Source organism: Mauremys reevesii, linkage group 20, assembly GCF_016161935.1.
Source record: "Mauremys reevesii isolate NIE-2019 linkage group 20, ASM1616193v1, whole genome shotgun sequence".
NCBI lineage: Eukaryota > Metazoa > Chordata > Testudines > Geoemydidae > Mauremys > Mauremys reevesii.
In genome coordinates this window covers 23,908,943-23,924,108 of record NC_052642.1, presented here as the reverse complement: position 1 = coordinate 23,924,108, position 15,166 = coordinate 23,908,943, and the positions used below count along the sequence as shown (strand labels likewise).

General features: G+C 47.4%; 1 protein-coding gene across 10 annotated transcripts in view; it reads right to left on the bottom strand.

Moving 5' to 3' along the window:
• The window catches only part of SMG6 (SMG6 nonsense mediated mRNA decay factor), a 142,590-nt gene that overhangs the window by 37,141 nt on the left and 90,283 nt on the right, over positions 1 to 15,166 (bottom strand). Inside the window, exon 14 of one of the 10 annotated variants that reach the window (XM_039508335.1) lies at positions 14,313 to 14,507. The exons of the other annotated variants lie outside the window; for them this stretch is intronic. Within the exon in view, the coding sequence (XP_039364269.1) occupies positions 14,451 to 14,507 (57 nt within the window). The 3' untranslated portion in view covers positions 14,313 to 14,450. Of the gene's footprint in view, positions 1 to 14,312; positions 14,508 to 15,166 lie in introns of those variants that run through there. 10 annotated transcript variants of the gene reach the window in all.

Genomic DNA, 15,166 nt, shown 5'->3' with positions numbered 1-15,166 from the left:
TCTGTGCAGAGAAAAGTGCGGGGCAAGGGAGGGCAAAGGAGGGATGAGTGAGGGGAACACACTGGGAGCTACAAACAATGTGAAGTATGAGGGCAAAGGAAATGAAACCTGGAAACTCAGCCACGGTCAAGAATCCAGTCCCAGTCTAGGCAGGAAGTTTACACTGGGCTTCTAAATCAACAAGCTTTCTGGTTCCTTAGCTCTGTCATGGTGACAATACAGGAGGAGAAATAGGATAGTCACTCTGCCCTCCTGACTTGATGGTCCAGTCTTACAATCTAGGTGCAGGTGGGAGCAACAGCCACTTTACGACAGGTGGGAGACGAAGAGAAATGCCAACAATCTGCACACAGACCCTCCCAAAGTTAAATGGTCTTGGGATGAGCTAAACAGAACACAAGGCTCTGGGTTCCCACCACCACCCTCAGCACTTCTAGGCTGGCTGTGTAAATCGATCGTAGTCCAGTCCCATCCCAGAGAGACTCTCCCCTGTGGTCTCCATGTCTGTGGGCCATGAGAAGGGCAGGAAGTAACAACCTGCAAGTGTTAGTCAGATGTGGTGCCTCCTTCCTCCCTGGCCAGTGCATTCTGCTCAGCAGTCGGATAGTCACATATTTTTTTAATTTGATATAATTATCTCCTAGAAATTACTGTAGGCAGGCTCTTGGGATCCAAAGCAATTAAGTGGAGATAAATTTCTTTCATGAAACAAGCTGTCAAAGGATGAAGCAATTTTCATTCCCCATTTGAAGTGGAAGCTTTGGGTCATGCATGGTTTATTTGAAACAATGCCATCACCTCAAGCTGCTGATCTTATCTGTATTTCCCTGTCTCTCCATTTCAAACCGCTGAAGATGTGCAGCGTGGCACTGCCTGCAGTGATGACATCTGGCACTGGGCCAGCAACAGAAACAAGCTTCCCCGCCCTGAGACTGAGTGCAAGAGGCCAAGCGTTCCAATGAAAGAGGGGGAAACGGAGGGGAAATCTGGGAAGAACTAAGAAGTGAGGAGCCTGCCTGTGGGACTGTGAAACCCTCCTTTAGCCTGTCTCACACCAGTGCGATCAGTAGTGAACATATTTCACTAGTGACGGAGGGAAATCAGTCTGGATGGTTGTGTCTGAGATCAGGTTCCATCTAGGGGCCTTCAAGAACATACAAAGCAGCTCCAGCACAGACTGGACTGAGGAGAGCTCTGACTGGGAGAGCTTCTGGTATCATCTGATGGATTCAAATTCATTTTGCTATTTAAGACAGAACTTGAACTCTCTTGAAAAAAAAAAGAAAAGAAAAGAAAAGAAAAGAAACATTCCACCATGAAGTGGAGTAAAGAAAAGTATCTCATTTGGCCATGGGTAAAATTTTCAAACGTGCCAAAAGTCTTAGGCGCCAAAGTCCAATTTTCAAAAGTGACGTAAGGGCCTTGAAAGCCTAAATCTAACGGTAAGTCAATAGGACACTAAGTCCCTACGTCATTAGGCCCTTTTGAAAATTTTACCCAACAGTAGCTTTTTCAAATTTATGAAAAAAACGGTGTTCCTGTGACACACAGGTATCGGGTATTATACATGCAGACCTATTACTAGGAAGGCATTGGGGCTGAGTCTGTGGTTAAGGTTGAATCCACTATTTTAGATACAGAGGGGGCGTTAAATCCTTGCTGTAGGTGAAAAAAATGTTGGCCAAAGTCAAAGTCACACCACTTACTTTTGGGGCAGAGACTGATTTTTCTGGAAAGCTACAAGAAAATCCATTAAGTCATTTAGGGGTTGGAAGAAGCTTGTGTCTAATATTTTTTTGGACCTCTCTAATTTACGAATGGCCTTGTTTCCACACCAGGAACTTTGTTTTAGATCTGTATCGACCTATCTCAAGTTTTGAAAAAATTAAAAAGAACTAAGTTTTCACCAAGAAGGTCGGTGGTGATTGGATGTCTAACATAGTGAATGCCAGTGAAAATGATGTAGGACCAGAGGCTAAAATAGAGAAAGAACAAGTTAAAAATTACTTAGACAAGTTAGATGTCTCCAAGTTGCCAGGGCCTGATTAAATGAATCCTAGAATACTCAAGAAGCTGACTGTGGAGATATCTGAGCCATTAGTGATTATCTTTGAAAAGTCATGGAAGACAGGAGAGATTCCAGAAGACTAGAAAAGGGCAAATCTAGTGCCCATCTATACAAAGGGAAATAAGGACAACCCGGGGAATTACAGACCAGTCAGGTTAACTTCTGTACCCAGAAAGATCATGGAGCAAATAATTAAGCAACCAATTTGCAAACATCTAGAAGATAATGAGGTGAATAAGTAAGTCAGTGTGGATTTGTCAAAAACAAATCGCGTCAAACCACCCTGATAGATTTCTTTGACAGGTTAACAAGCCTTGTGGATGGGGGGAGGAAGGGTAGATGTGGTATATCTTGACTTTAGTAAAGCTTTTGATACTGTCTTGCATGATCTTCTCATAAACAAACTAGGGAAATGCAACCTAGGTGGAGCTACTATAAGGTGGGTGCATAACTGGTTGGAAAATCATTCTCAGAGAGTAGTTATCAGTGGTTCACAGTCATGCTGGTAGAACATAATGAGTGGGGTTCCGCAGGGATCAGTTCTGGGTCCGGTTCTGTTCAATATCTTCATCAACGATTTAGATAATGGCGTAGAGAGTACACTTATAAAGTTTGCAGACGATACCAAACTGGGAGGGATTGCAAGTGCTTTGGAGGACAGGATTATAATTCAAAATGATCTGGACAAACTGGAGAAATGGTTTGAAGTAAAGAGGATGAAATTCAATGAGCACAAATGCAAAGTACTCCACTTAGGAAGGAATAATCAGTTGCACACATACAAAATGGGAAATGACTGCCTAGGAAGGAGTACTGCAGAAAGGGATCTGGGGGCTCATACTGGACCATAAGCTAAATGTGTGTCAACAGTGTAACACTGTTGCAAAAAAAGCGAACATCATTCTGGGATGTATTAGCAGGAGTGTCGTTAGCAAGACATGAGGAGTAATTATTCTACTCTACTCTGTGCTGATTATGGCTCAACTGGAGAACTGTGTCCAGTTCTGGGCACCACATTTCAGGAAAGATGTGGACAAATTGGAGAAAGTCCAGAGAAGAGCAACACAAATGATTAAAGGTCTAGAAAACATGAGATATGAGGGAAGATTTAAAAAATTGGGTTTGTTTAGTCTGGAGAATAGAAGACTGAAAGGGGACATGAGAACAGTTTTCAAGTACATAAAAGGCTGTTACAAGGTGGAGGGAGAAAAAATATTCTTCTTAACCTCTGAGGACAGGACAAGAAGCAACGGGCTTAAATTTCAGCAAGGGAGGTTTAGGTTGGACATTAGGAAATACTTCCCAACTGTCAGGGTGGTTAAGCACTGGAATAAATTGCCTAGGGAGGTGGTGGAATCTCCATCATTGGAGATTTTTAAGAGCAGGTTAGAGAAAAACCTGTCAAGGATGGTCTAGATCAGGGGTCTCAAACACGCGGCCCGCCAAGCGGCCCGCGCCCGCCCTCCTGCCTACCTCCAGGCCAGGGGTGGGCAAACTACAGCCGCAGGATTGCCCCCCTTGAGCCCCGTGCCACTCCCTGAAGTGGCTGGCATCACGTCCCTGTGGCCGGGGGAGAGCAGAGGGCTCCATGTGTTGCCCTGGTTCCAGGCACCGCCCCCCTGCAGCTCCCATTGGCCGGGAACGGGGAACCACATCCAATGGGAGCTTCAGGGGAAGCACCTGGAGAAGCGGCAAGCAGCGCGCGGACCCCTGCATCCCTCCTCCCCCAGGGGCCGCAGGGACATGGTTCCAGCTGCTTGCCAGGGCCGGGCCACCCTGGAGCCACTCTAGGTAAGTGGCTTTGGGCTCTGGCCCGGAGCCCTCCTGCACCTCGTCCCCCAACCCCCTACCCTGAGCCCCCTGCTGCATCCCACACCCCTTTCTGCACCCCAACCCCCTACCCTGAGCCCCCTGCTGCATCCCACATCCCTTCTGCACCGAGCCCCCTTCCTGCACCCCAACCCTCTGTGACACCCCACAGTCCCTCCTGCACCCCACACCCCAACTCCCTGCCCTGAGCCCCTGCCACACCCCTCCCGCAGCAGCTAGGGGCAGGGAGGGGGTGGAGTTGGGGTGGGGACTTTGGGGAAGGGGTTGGAATGGAGGCAGGGAAGGTGTGGGAAGAGGCGGGGCCTCATGAAAAGGGTGGAGTGGGGGCAAGGCCGGGGGCAGTGTGTGTGGGGGGGTGTCAATGATGAGGCCCTCAGGCCAATGAACTAGTCCTCATGTGGCCCTTGTGGTCATTTGAGTTTGAGACCCCTGGTCTAGATCATACTTAGTCCTGCCATGAGTGCAGGGGACTGACCTTGGTGACCTCTCGAGGCCCCTTCCAGTCCTAGGATTCTATGTAAGTTATTAATATTATTCGCCATTCTTGTCTCTATTTATACTAGAGAAGCTCACAGACAAAGATAACGTTGTCTCTGTAAAACGCTGACATGCAACATTTTATGTCAAAACGTTGTTGCTTTAAACAAGCTTTTTGGTGTGCATTATTTCCAGTGACATTCCATGGTAAGGATGTTACAGAAATGTATGAGGAGGATTTCACATGGCAATACTGGCAATAACCAAATGGATGAAGCCCAAAGGGAAATAATTATTGTAAAGTATCTGGTCACTATTAGATTTTTAATGGCAATGTTGCAGTTCTGTAGTTTACAGATGAGTCTACTTCCTTCAGCAGCTGTCACGCTATGCCTACAACGTCTGTGTCTGGGAAGAGTTTAAATCATTCCCAATGAGCCCAGACTTAGTACTTGTAGCTCAGGCACTGGACTGAAACTCTTCAGATGTAGGGGTTTGTTTCTGCTCTGAAACAGACTTCCTGCCAAACCTGCGGCAAGTTCCTCAGTTTCTCTGTGCCTCAATTCTCCACATGGGGATAATCCTTCCCTACCTCCCAGTGGTATTGTGAAGATACATTGTCAGATGCTCACATATGCTGTGGTGATGAGCACCACAGAAAAGCCATAGGATAGTAGAAAGCCACAAACATGGCCATGACATTCTGAACACTGAAGAACATAGACTCCATGATGATACACCCTGTCCTGGTCTAACAAGGCCTCCTAGCTAATGTGAGATGTAGCTGTATTGGATGAATATATGACACAAAGATGGTGAGCCTAACACCATTAAACAAAAGGGAGACAGTTTCGCATCCATACAAACAAGGAAAGGGCCTTCCTGCAGATAGAAATGTGGAAGTCAATGACAGAAGGTCATTTTCCATCTCCCAGAGAGACAGCGTATACATACACACATCTGTTATTTGGGCTGACCACTCCCTGCATTTCATGAAGTCTTTACTTTTCTGGCAAGCTTCCCAGAATGTGGCTCTTAGCCAGGCTAATAGTGAGGAACTACAATGGCTGAGAAGTTCTCTTCTATTATTGGGGTCTTTCTCCAGGTGTCATGAAGCTCCTTTGAGTAGCTACACTGATGGATACCGAATCCGGTTGATACTGCAGTGTGGCATTTTAATGCAAGGAACATGATTGAAGACCCAACATGAAAAACATGAAACCTGACAATTAAGGATCAAGCCCAACGGCTATGGGAATGGTCATATTGCAAAAGTGTGAGGCCCAGTATGGCTAAGGGCATGAATTAGGAGTCTAAATGGCTCAGAGCAAGTTCTGGCAGACAAATATACTGACACATGAAGAGAAGGGAGTTAAGGGAGTAAGGTAACTCCCTTCTCCTCATGTGTCAGTATATTTATGCCGGCATCTGTAATTTTCACTCCATGCATCTGAAAAAGTGGGTTTTTTACCCATGGAAGCTTATGCCCAAATAAATCTGTAAGTCTTTAAGGTGGCACCGGCCTCCTAGTTGTTTTTGTGGATACAGACTAACGCAGCTACCCCCTGATACTTGACACCATGCAAGGCACTGGATTTTAATGAGTTCTTTTGATATACATAAAGGCTAACCAGCAAATTCCAATGAACTTCAACATTTCACTTCTTAATACATTAAAGAAGTGGTGAAGAACATCCCATTCATACGAGTGCTGTGAACTACCAGGCTCTGATATTCTGCCAGGATGGAGGGTTTAGTACCACAAACGACTGTGGTGAAAAACTGCCAGTGCAATAGCAGCTAGCCTCCTGGCCACTCCTAATTCCCAAGAAAATGTGTGCTGCAAGCAGAATACACCCATCAGAATGGACTCTGTATTACTATCTCCCCAGAAGATGCTGCACGGGAGATCTCACACTTGGATTCCCTTCATAGGTTACTCCCCTAATTAATCCTGATGTTTCCTGGTACCTGAGTTTGGGACCATGTGCTCAGTAAGATCTCTGAAGAGAAAGGAGCTTCCTGATTCCCAAGAGTCCAGGATGAATACAGGGAGCACCACTTACCACAAAGACTGAACAAAGAGGAGTTTCCCATGAACAACGCCTGACTGGTGGTATTGGTGGTGATGTGTGATGATGACAGTAATCTGATCTACAGGAGAAGTTCCCTAAATACTGACGGGCTGAAAACAGCCCTGGGGTGAACCATATTTACCCTGTACTCTCAACATCAGTGAGTGGAGCTAGCCATTCACCTCTGACCCCAATACTTTCTTCTTTGTCGCCAGGAACACTTAATGTGAGAGTCTAGGCTTTCCATTGATGGTCATGCCATACCTCCAGTCAATGCTGGAAAGAAGCCCCTCACCTCCAACATGGAGTCAGTGCAATGGGGCTAGAACAGAGCATTGGCAATGGGACTGCACGGATGTTGGCACAAGTGAGTAGTATCCAGACTGTCTACTTCACAGCACAGCAGGGGGAGGCTGGGACAGGAGACGGGTGGGCGAAGGCAGGGGAGATGGATGTCAGTGTGTCTCAGGAAAATGTTTGGCCACACTCATGGCAGTGACAGCCGAAGTTATTTACTGTGCCTGTTTTCCGGAGCACTTGCTCCTATCCCCCAATCCCTGTGCACTCCCACCTCCCCTCCACTGCACCCTGAAGTGACAGCCAAAGACATAGCCTGGGTCCTCCCAGTTGCTGCACAAGGTGCTCTGCAATCCCAGGGCAGTGCAAGGCTGCCCATAATTCAGGCTAGGCTCAGACCAGGCCCACAAGCAGGAAGGACTCTACTTCCCCCTATGGAAGATGTGCCCCTCGTACCCGATGCACCAGGCCCCCATCTGTGCCAGGAGGGATGAATTCTGAAAGGAAACTGTTTCCAGTGACGAGGTACTTTCACCTCCTACAATGCCATGGGATGCCAGCTATTCTTGCTCACTTCAGAGATGGGGCTTCCTGGAGAGGAGTGTCTCCTGGCGGGGGAGAGATGGGCAGACCTATCGGAATTCAAAGGACACTCTCACGCAGAGTGCCTCCGGAACACCCCTGAACATGCAGGGCTGGCTGCTAGCTGGTCCCACACGATGTCCAGAGGCTCTGGCTCTCACACTCCCAGCTCCCTCAGACTGCAGGGCAAGAAAGCTACACTGCAGCAGGAGTCAGGGTGTACCCAAGAGCACTGAATCAAACAGCATTTCCTTCGCCAGCTTCTGTCCCTTTCAGGCAGAGCTTCTGGCCCCTGAGGCATAATACTCTGCATCCCCTGGGAGAGGGCAAGTCTGGGGCAGGGCAAGGATTTTTGCACTGGCGTTCTGCCCCGTGTTTGATGCCTAGCCCACATTTCGATACCATTGCTGTGTGTCAGCGGGCAGGCAGCCATCCCCACAGATCTTCTGCATGGCTGGCTGAGCTAAGACGAAAGGCTTCAAGCTCCTGAATATACCACACCTGCAGTGAACAGCAGCTCTCAGCACACATTAAATGGACTCTCAGCTGGCTAATCAACAGGTCTCAGAACGTGATGGTAAACAGGGGATCACCACTGAGTGGGCGTTTCCAGTGGGATCCCACAGCAATCGGCTCTTGGCCCTGCACTGTTTAACATTTTTATCAATGACTTGGAAGGAAACATAAACGAACGACTGATGTAGTCTGCAGACGACACGAAGATTTGTGTAGTAAATAATGGAGGCAGGTCACTAATACAGAGCTTGATAAAATGGGTGAAAGGAAACAATACTGTTTCAATACTGCCAAATGTTCCATTGTACATCTAGGACCCATGTGCCGGTCTCACAGGATCGGGGACAATGTTTTGGAAAATGGTGACTCTGAAAGGGATGTAGGGCTCATGATAGAAACCATCTGAACAAGAGCTCCCAGTGTGATGCAGTGGTCCAAAGAGCTAATGCCATCCTGGGCTGTGTAAACAGGGGAAGATCAAGTGGGAGCAGAAAGGTAATATTACCTTGGTATTTGGCACTTGTTACCGAAATACTGTGGCCAACCCTGGTGTCCTCAATGTAAGAATCAAGACGGATGCTGATTCAGAGAAGAGCCATGAAAATGATTAATGGATTGGAAAACATGCCTTATAGTGGGCAGGTCTACAGTACTGCTTAAATCTATCTAACTTTCGTCGCTCAGGGGTCTGAAAGAACCCCTCCCCCCGAGCCATGCAAGCTTCGCTCTGTCCATACTGGTGCTATGGCGGTGGGAGAGCCACTTCTTGCCGAGATGGAGTAATTATGCGGATGGCAGAGCACTCTCCCGTTGGCATAGCACGTCTTCACCAGATCCGCTACAGTGGTGCAGCTGCGCCGATGTAGCGCTGTAGTGTAGACTTGTCCAGTGACAGGAGGTCAATCTATTCAATTTAACTAAGAGAAGGTTAAGGGATGACTTGTTCATAGTCTGCGGGTGCCTATTTGTGGAACAGAACTTTGGTAATAGTGGGCTTTTCACTCTACCAGACAAAGGGATAACAGGATCTAATGACTGGAAACTGAAGCTAGACAAATTCAGACAAGTAAGAATTGTGCAAATTTTTAACAGTGAGGTCAGGGTGGATTGATTTAAATCAAAGTGACTTAAATCACCAATTTTAATAATGATTTAAATCAGCAAGCAGGCAAACCTTTATTTAAATATCTATTTTAATCTTGGTTTGCATTTGTTCTTTTTAGTTCTTTTCCTAAAGAAAGGTTGATTCTCACTGGTTAGTAACCATTAAAATATGTTGATTTGCAACGAAATATAACCTTTCCACTAAATGTGGTACTCCTTTTTGCTAACCAGGAGGATACACTGTATCTATACACATTTATTTAAGCAATTATCTAGCTTGACACACATTTATTCAGATTCTTATTTTTTACTTTTTTTATGATGTTAGAATATGGTGAATGATGCATTTCCTATTTACGAGCTGGTGACTCATTTTTTTACTGATGACTTGTGTCATAATTATTTGGATGGAAATTAGAATTCAATTCTACAGTTGCATTCAAATGCACAAACCCAGCATTTTTTAAATAGTTACATAAAACTACTTTAAACGTGAAGGAGACATAAGAAAAAAAATAGTTTGTCAAAACTTGTGTTGCATTTAAAACTAACAGATTTTATTAACCAAAGGAACTAATTTCCCTGTAGTTAAGTGAACTGACAGTTTCTAGTCTTATGTCCTTCAAGACTGTAGACTTACTAGTTCTCATCCTCTCACCTCACATTTTATTCACAGATTGGGAGAGGAAAACCAGCTTTCCCGCTTTTTCAACTCCCAACCCATTCCTGGGCTTTGAGGAACTAGTCGTTGAACTAAAGTACGGTAGTTGAATAAACTGAAACGAGGTAGATATTCTCTCTGCACCTGTAGAATTGGCACTTCAACAAACTCTGGTTTCCAGCTTAGCCAGAGACTTACATCAGTTCAGTGGTCTGACTTTCTTTAAACTTCAGCTACAAATATGCATTGCTTAATTTGTTTTATTTAATTACAATTATTTTAACAGATTATAGTAAATTTAGGCTTTTCCAAATGTCATTTTCAAAAGGTTTATTTTTAAAAAGAAAATGTATTTAATTTAAATTTTAAAAATCTGTTTTTTTAATGTTTTTAAAAGTTGATTTTTATTCACCCTACGTGAGGGTATTTGACAACTGGACCAATTTACCAAGCGTCATGGTAGATTCTCCCTCATTGATCATTTTAAAATCAAGATTGGATTTTTTTTCTAAAAGCTCTGCTCTATTTCAAACAGGCATTCATTCAGGGAGTCCCACAGCCTGTTCGACAGGAGGGCAGAATACATGATCCCAGTGGTCCCTTCTGGCCTTACCCTCTAGGAATCCCTGCTGTTAGAATTTGCTATTCTGCTGGCTAATGCATATCATGGAGGAATGTCTTTTGCCGAGGGAGACTGCTGACCTGTGTCTCTCCCGGACTCCCACTGCTATTGAGAGTGCCTGATCAACAGACAGCCAGACAGATGGGCCTCTATGACATTGGCTACATTCCCTTAGCCTGGTGTAGCCAGAGGGGGGTGCCCCCTCCTCTCAAACCCAGACCTCAGGCAAGGTGTGGGGGAGCATTCCCAACCCAGCTGTGACATTTCCTTCCACCTATACCTGTACAGCTGTTTCCTACATGGCTGCAGCCTCAAGAGAGATGCGTGAGGCTTCTGTAGGTGCTTGGGAACAAGACAGAACAGAAACGCTTCACACCTGGCTCCAAAATTACAGCACGCTGGAGCATGGCCAACATAAACTGGCAGAGCACCAGCTGCAATGGACATCAATTAAGGAGCCTGTCATCCTCAGACTGCAGGGTTTTCTCTTTGCGATCTGCATCGCTCCTTAAGCCTTCAGCAGCACCAGCGCTGGAGTTTTCCAGATGGGATCATTTCCCTCTGATTCCACTCACTAGATTTATGGCAGAATTCCCCCCCTCCCCCATTTTTTTAAGAGCTTGAACTATTATTCCACATTGCAGATTTCTCCAGGGCTGCATTTAGTGTCCTCATGCAATACTACAGCTTGTTTGCACCAAGTCACCTTTATCTTCAGCCACAATAAAACAGAGTTTTAAAAATATGCTCAAATGTTGCTGTGTTTAAGCAGCAAATAGCCGGCCAGATGAAATGAGAGCTGCTCAGAATCCCTCTGGCACACAGCCGGGCCGAGTCTGGCTGAGGGCAACAAGGGTCGCGAGGATGCTCCAGCAGGACTGACCACAAGCACAGCTCAGAGGTCAGCCTGTCCTCCATCTGCCACACTGGGCCGGGGAGATGGGTGGACCGTGAGACCTCCCATCACAAACAAAGGATGTCAATGGTGTCTGGCAAATTCAGAATGTCTGAGTGACACATGGGGTATCTGAACAATCACTGGCACACAAGGTTCAGGGGAAACGCAGATAATAAGATCAAGAATTCAAGCCAGGCAACACTCTGCATGTTACCTTCTCAGCGGGTGAAACCCAGTTTCTTCTCTATTCCCAGTGACGTTGATTGTAACTCACCACCAGTGCCCTTTACGATCCAAAGATACCACATGAAAGGGAAGGACGAGGTCAAAGTGGAGTTTAGTGATTGGTCTGCAAGCATTTCAATGTTTAATTCCATAGCCTATGGGCTACCAGCTGCTGCCATGTAGCTGCTTTTGGCAGGGCTCTGTCAACGCTTGTTTGGAAAGCAAGGCAGACAGAGATCTCCTTGGACTCTTCCACTCTAGAGTTCTGTCTCACTGCTTCCCTCCTCCCCACTGATGTGAACTGCAAGCCCCTTGCTCATGGGCTGAGCAAGCCTCCGGCGTGGCTCGGCACAGACAGCACCTCGGGGTGCTGGGAAGCAGGTACATCGCTTTGCCTCAGGGTTCTCTTTCCTGTTTGGGATGAGGCTGCCCCTCACAGAGGGCCCACTTCTGCCACCCTTACTCCTGCGGGGCAGCACCTTGCTCTGAGAGAAGCCTACTGCCATCAATGAGATTACTCGTGGAGTAAGGTGCTGCTCCACATACGGGTGGCCAAACTGAGCCCAAAGCCTTTCTACTCCTCATTACCCACATTGCTCTGCCAACCACCCCATGGGAACTTCCTCCTGCTGCTTTTCTTTTAGCTCAAGACAACAAGCTTCAGAGCCACTCTCAGGACGGTAAATGTCCCAGGAGGCTTTCAGGAGATTAGCCACAGATCTGTCATCTCAGGAAGGCCAGGACCTAGGTTTTCACGAGGCAATCCAATGCCTATTCCTCTGGCCCTTCTGCGGGGGCTCTCGTTCGGGGCAGACAGTTACTCTACTTCACACACAGAAGAGCTGAAAGTCTTTAGAAAACTGTATCTTGCTAAGAAGCATCTCAACACTCTGCTAGCTAAATGGGCTAACGTTAGCCCAAGCCTAACAGAGAGAGCTCCTGAGAGGCCAATGCAGTGGCCAGCAGTTATGGAAACCCAGAACATATGAGCCAGATTAGAGAGAGATTAATAGTTCAGAAAACATACCAGGGCCTGGAACCAGAGAAAAGAGGCTTGTGCTTTTCAAAGAGAAACAAAGGCCCTTAATGGAACCAGGTTTGGGACCAACCGTTTGGCTGTTCCCACAGCAGGGGCCCATGCACATAGCGGGCAGCTGAGCCTTGGTCAAGTAGGGAATATGGCAAGTGTGAAACACTAACTGGGCTGCGTAGCTGCGGGAGTGACGCCCCACCATGCATGGGCCAGTCCCTAGACTGCAGTGTCTCATTCAGAGACACATGCCAGCGATTTGCCGCCTTTCCAGGACCATGCAGGAGGCCGAGCACTTGGGGTCCTGCCAGTGGTGAATGAGTTCACCACACACGTACAAAGAGCATGCTCCTATGAGCACGTGTACAGAGAAAGGCTCCTTTTTGTTTCAGTGGAGGGAGCCGTAGTGACTAGCCCCATAAGCAAGTGTATTAATCATTCACCGTCTGGTTTTAATCCACACACTGCTGATCCTGCGTCTCACTGTATTGTTATCGGGGGAAGGAGCATTTCTCCTCAATCTTATTCACCAGCCAAAAACGTGAAAATGCAAAAACCACATTTGTGAAGGGCCTTCCCCAGGACACAGGGCCCCGGACCCCAGTGAACTGGGGCTGCTGCCTTTTTATTGGTATTTAAAAGCCTTTTATTAACATGTGTCCAGGCTGGGGGAGGAGAGAGAGAGGCTCACGTTTCAGGACCCCCCATTCACAGACATTGATTGTGGGAAGGGACATTAACACTTTCTCGTCCACATCTCTCTGGCTGGGGCTCCCACAGGTGCATGTTTCAATGTAAACGACAGGCTGAGCTGCTAGAGCTCTTCCCCTGCGTGCCCAGCCTATGCAGAGTTGGTAGGAATGGACGCACACTGGTGATGATGAGCATCCAAACACGGCTCCAGAATCACCACACAGGCGCTCTCCGGGCCGTTCTCCCGACCTGGGAGTTCCACAGCCCAGTCACAGCCTCACCACCAACTCCAGAGGAGCCCTCTTGCAATCAGTGGCCAGTGAGCGTGGAAGAAACCATCAGATGCCCAAGACTCCCGGGAGAACGCCCCTAGTGCACAGAGCAGATGGGCTCTGTTTTCAGTGCAATCCAATGTTTGCCACTGGAAGCCCCCACCACCACGCAGGCACAGATGAAACCCTCATTCTTTACCTTCCCCTCTGCCAGCAGCCTCACTCCACCACACCATCCTACTCAGCACTTGCCCTGGGGAGCAAAGCTAGGTAAGAGCCTGATGCTATGGGCACGGGACGAGCTCCCAGGGAAGCGGGACAGGCCCTGACAAGATGCCCATAGTCTGTGAACCTGTAGGCACAGTATGAAGCCTCACTTTGCTGGTTATGTAGACTGCAGTTGATTGGTATGCGTTACTGAAGTCCACTGCACAAGTCCTGCATACAAGTGTGTGTTTCAGCAGGTATTTGCCCAACACACAACCAATTAAAACATCCCCATGCAATGCTCAGCCCGGAACTAACACTTATGGGGGAGCTTGAGCCGGTGATAAGCTGGCTTTATACGGGGAAAAGGTGACAACTTCAATGGTAGTGCATGAGAAGACAGAAAAATCTAGGGGGGAGGGAGAGCTCAGTGGTTTGAGCATTGGCCTGCTAAACCCAGGGTTGTGAGTTCAATCCTTGAAGGGGCCATTTAGGGATCTGGGGCAAAAATCTGTCTGGGGAATGGTCCTGCTTTGAGCAGGGGGTTGGACTAGATACCTCCTGAGGTCCCTTCCAACTCTGATATTCTATGATCATGCTGGTTCCGGCATGAATCCCACCGCAGAGCCTCCCAGCAATGAAAGGTGTGGAACATGTTCATCCAAATGTCCAGTGACCCGCTGAGAAGTGCTGGCTGTGAAGAGGCTCTGATGGACTGCAGCACTCTACCACAGAATGGGAATGAACAGAAAAACTGGCAATCGCAATGCTCAGAATTTATTATTTAAGATAAAAACACAGACCCTGCCCCAAAGACTTGCAGTCCAATCTCAGGTATTATCAGAGAAGGGCTAAAATCCAAATGTGTCTCTCTTCCTAGGTATTTGCTGTGTTTAGGTAAAATGACTGTCACATGCAGAGTCTGGGGAACACGGCAATGTGTTTAACACCTGTGCAAATGAAACGGGGCTGTGAAGAACTGGCTGCAAAGGAAACAAAGAGACATTTCCTAAGCAGCAAGGTGTGAGAATTCAGTCCTGAGAGGGGCAGTTTCACATTCTCTACCAACACCCTAGAAAACCCATGCTATTTGGGTGGATGCTGCACTGCTGTGCAAGACATGTCCCTCCCTCGTTTTTCCCCCACAGTTCTCTTACATCCCACACTGGGGACCAAGAAGGGAGAAAACCTCAGCTCTGTGGCTGCTCTGCAGCTCACTGAGGGCTAAGGGACAAATGCTTTGAGCATGTCAGTATTTGGGGAGGGTACTCCAAATGCCTCTGGTGCACAGTGGGAAATGGCAAAGTCCAGGGAATGCTGACACAGCAGGTACATTGTGCTCTCTGGCCAGATAACCCTGTCTGGCTGTCTGCCGTTCCTGTCTTGGGTTTGATGCTAAGGGCCTGTCATCAGTGCTGACTGTATGGACAGAGTCAGACTGCCTTCTCTTGCCCAGAGGAACCAAGCCCAAGCCAGTCTGCAAGGCCACCAACACAAGCCAGCTTTCCTGGGGGAAAGAAATAGCGACTGCAGGGCTGCTATTTTAAACCCCAGGAACACGCCCCTAAAGCCCCTCTTCCTGAAGAGAGGTACTTCTTGAAACAGAGAC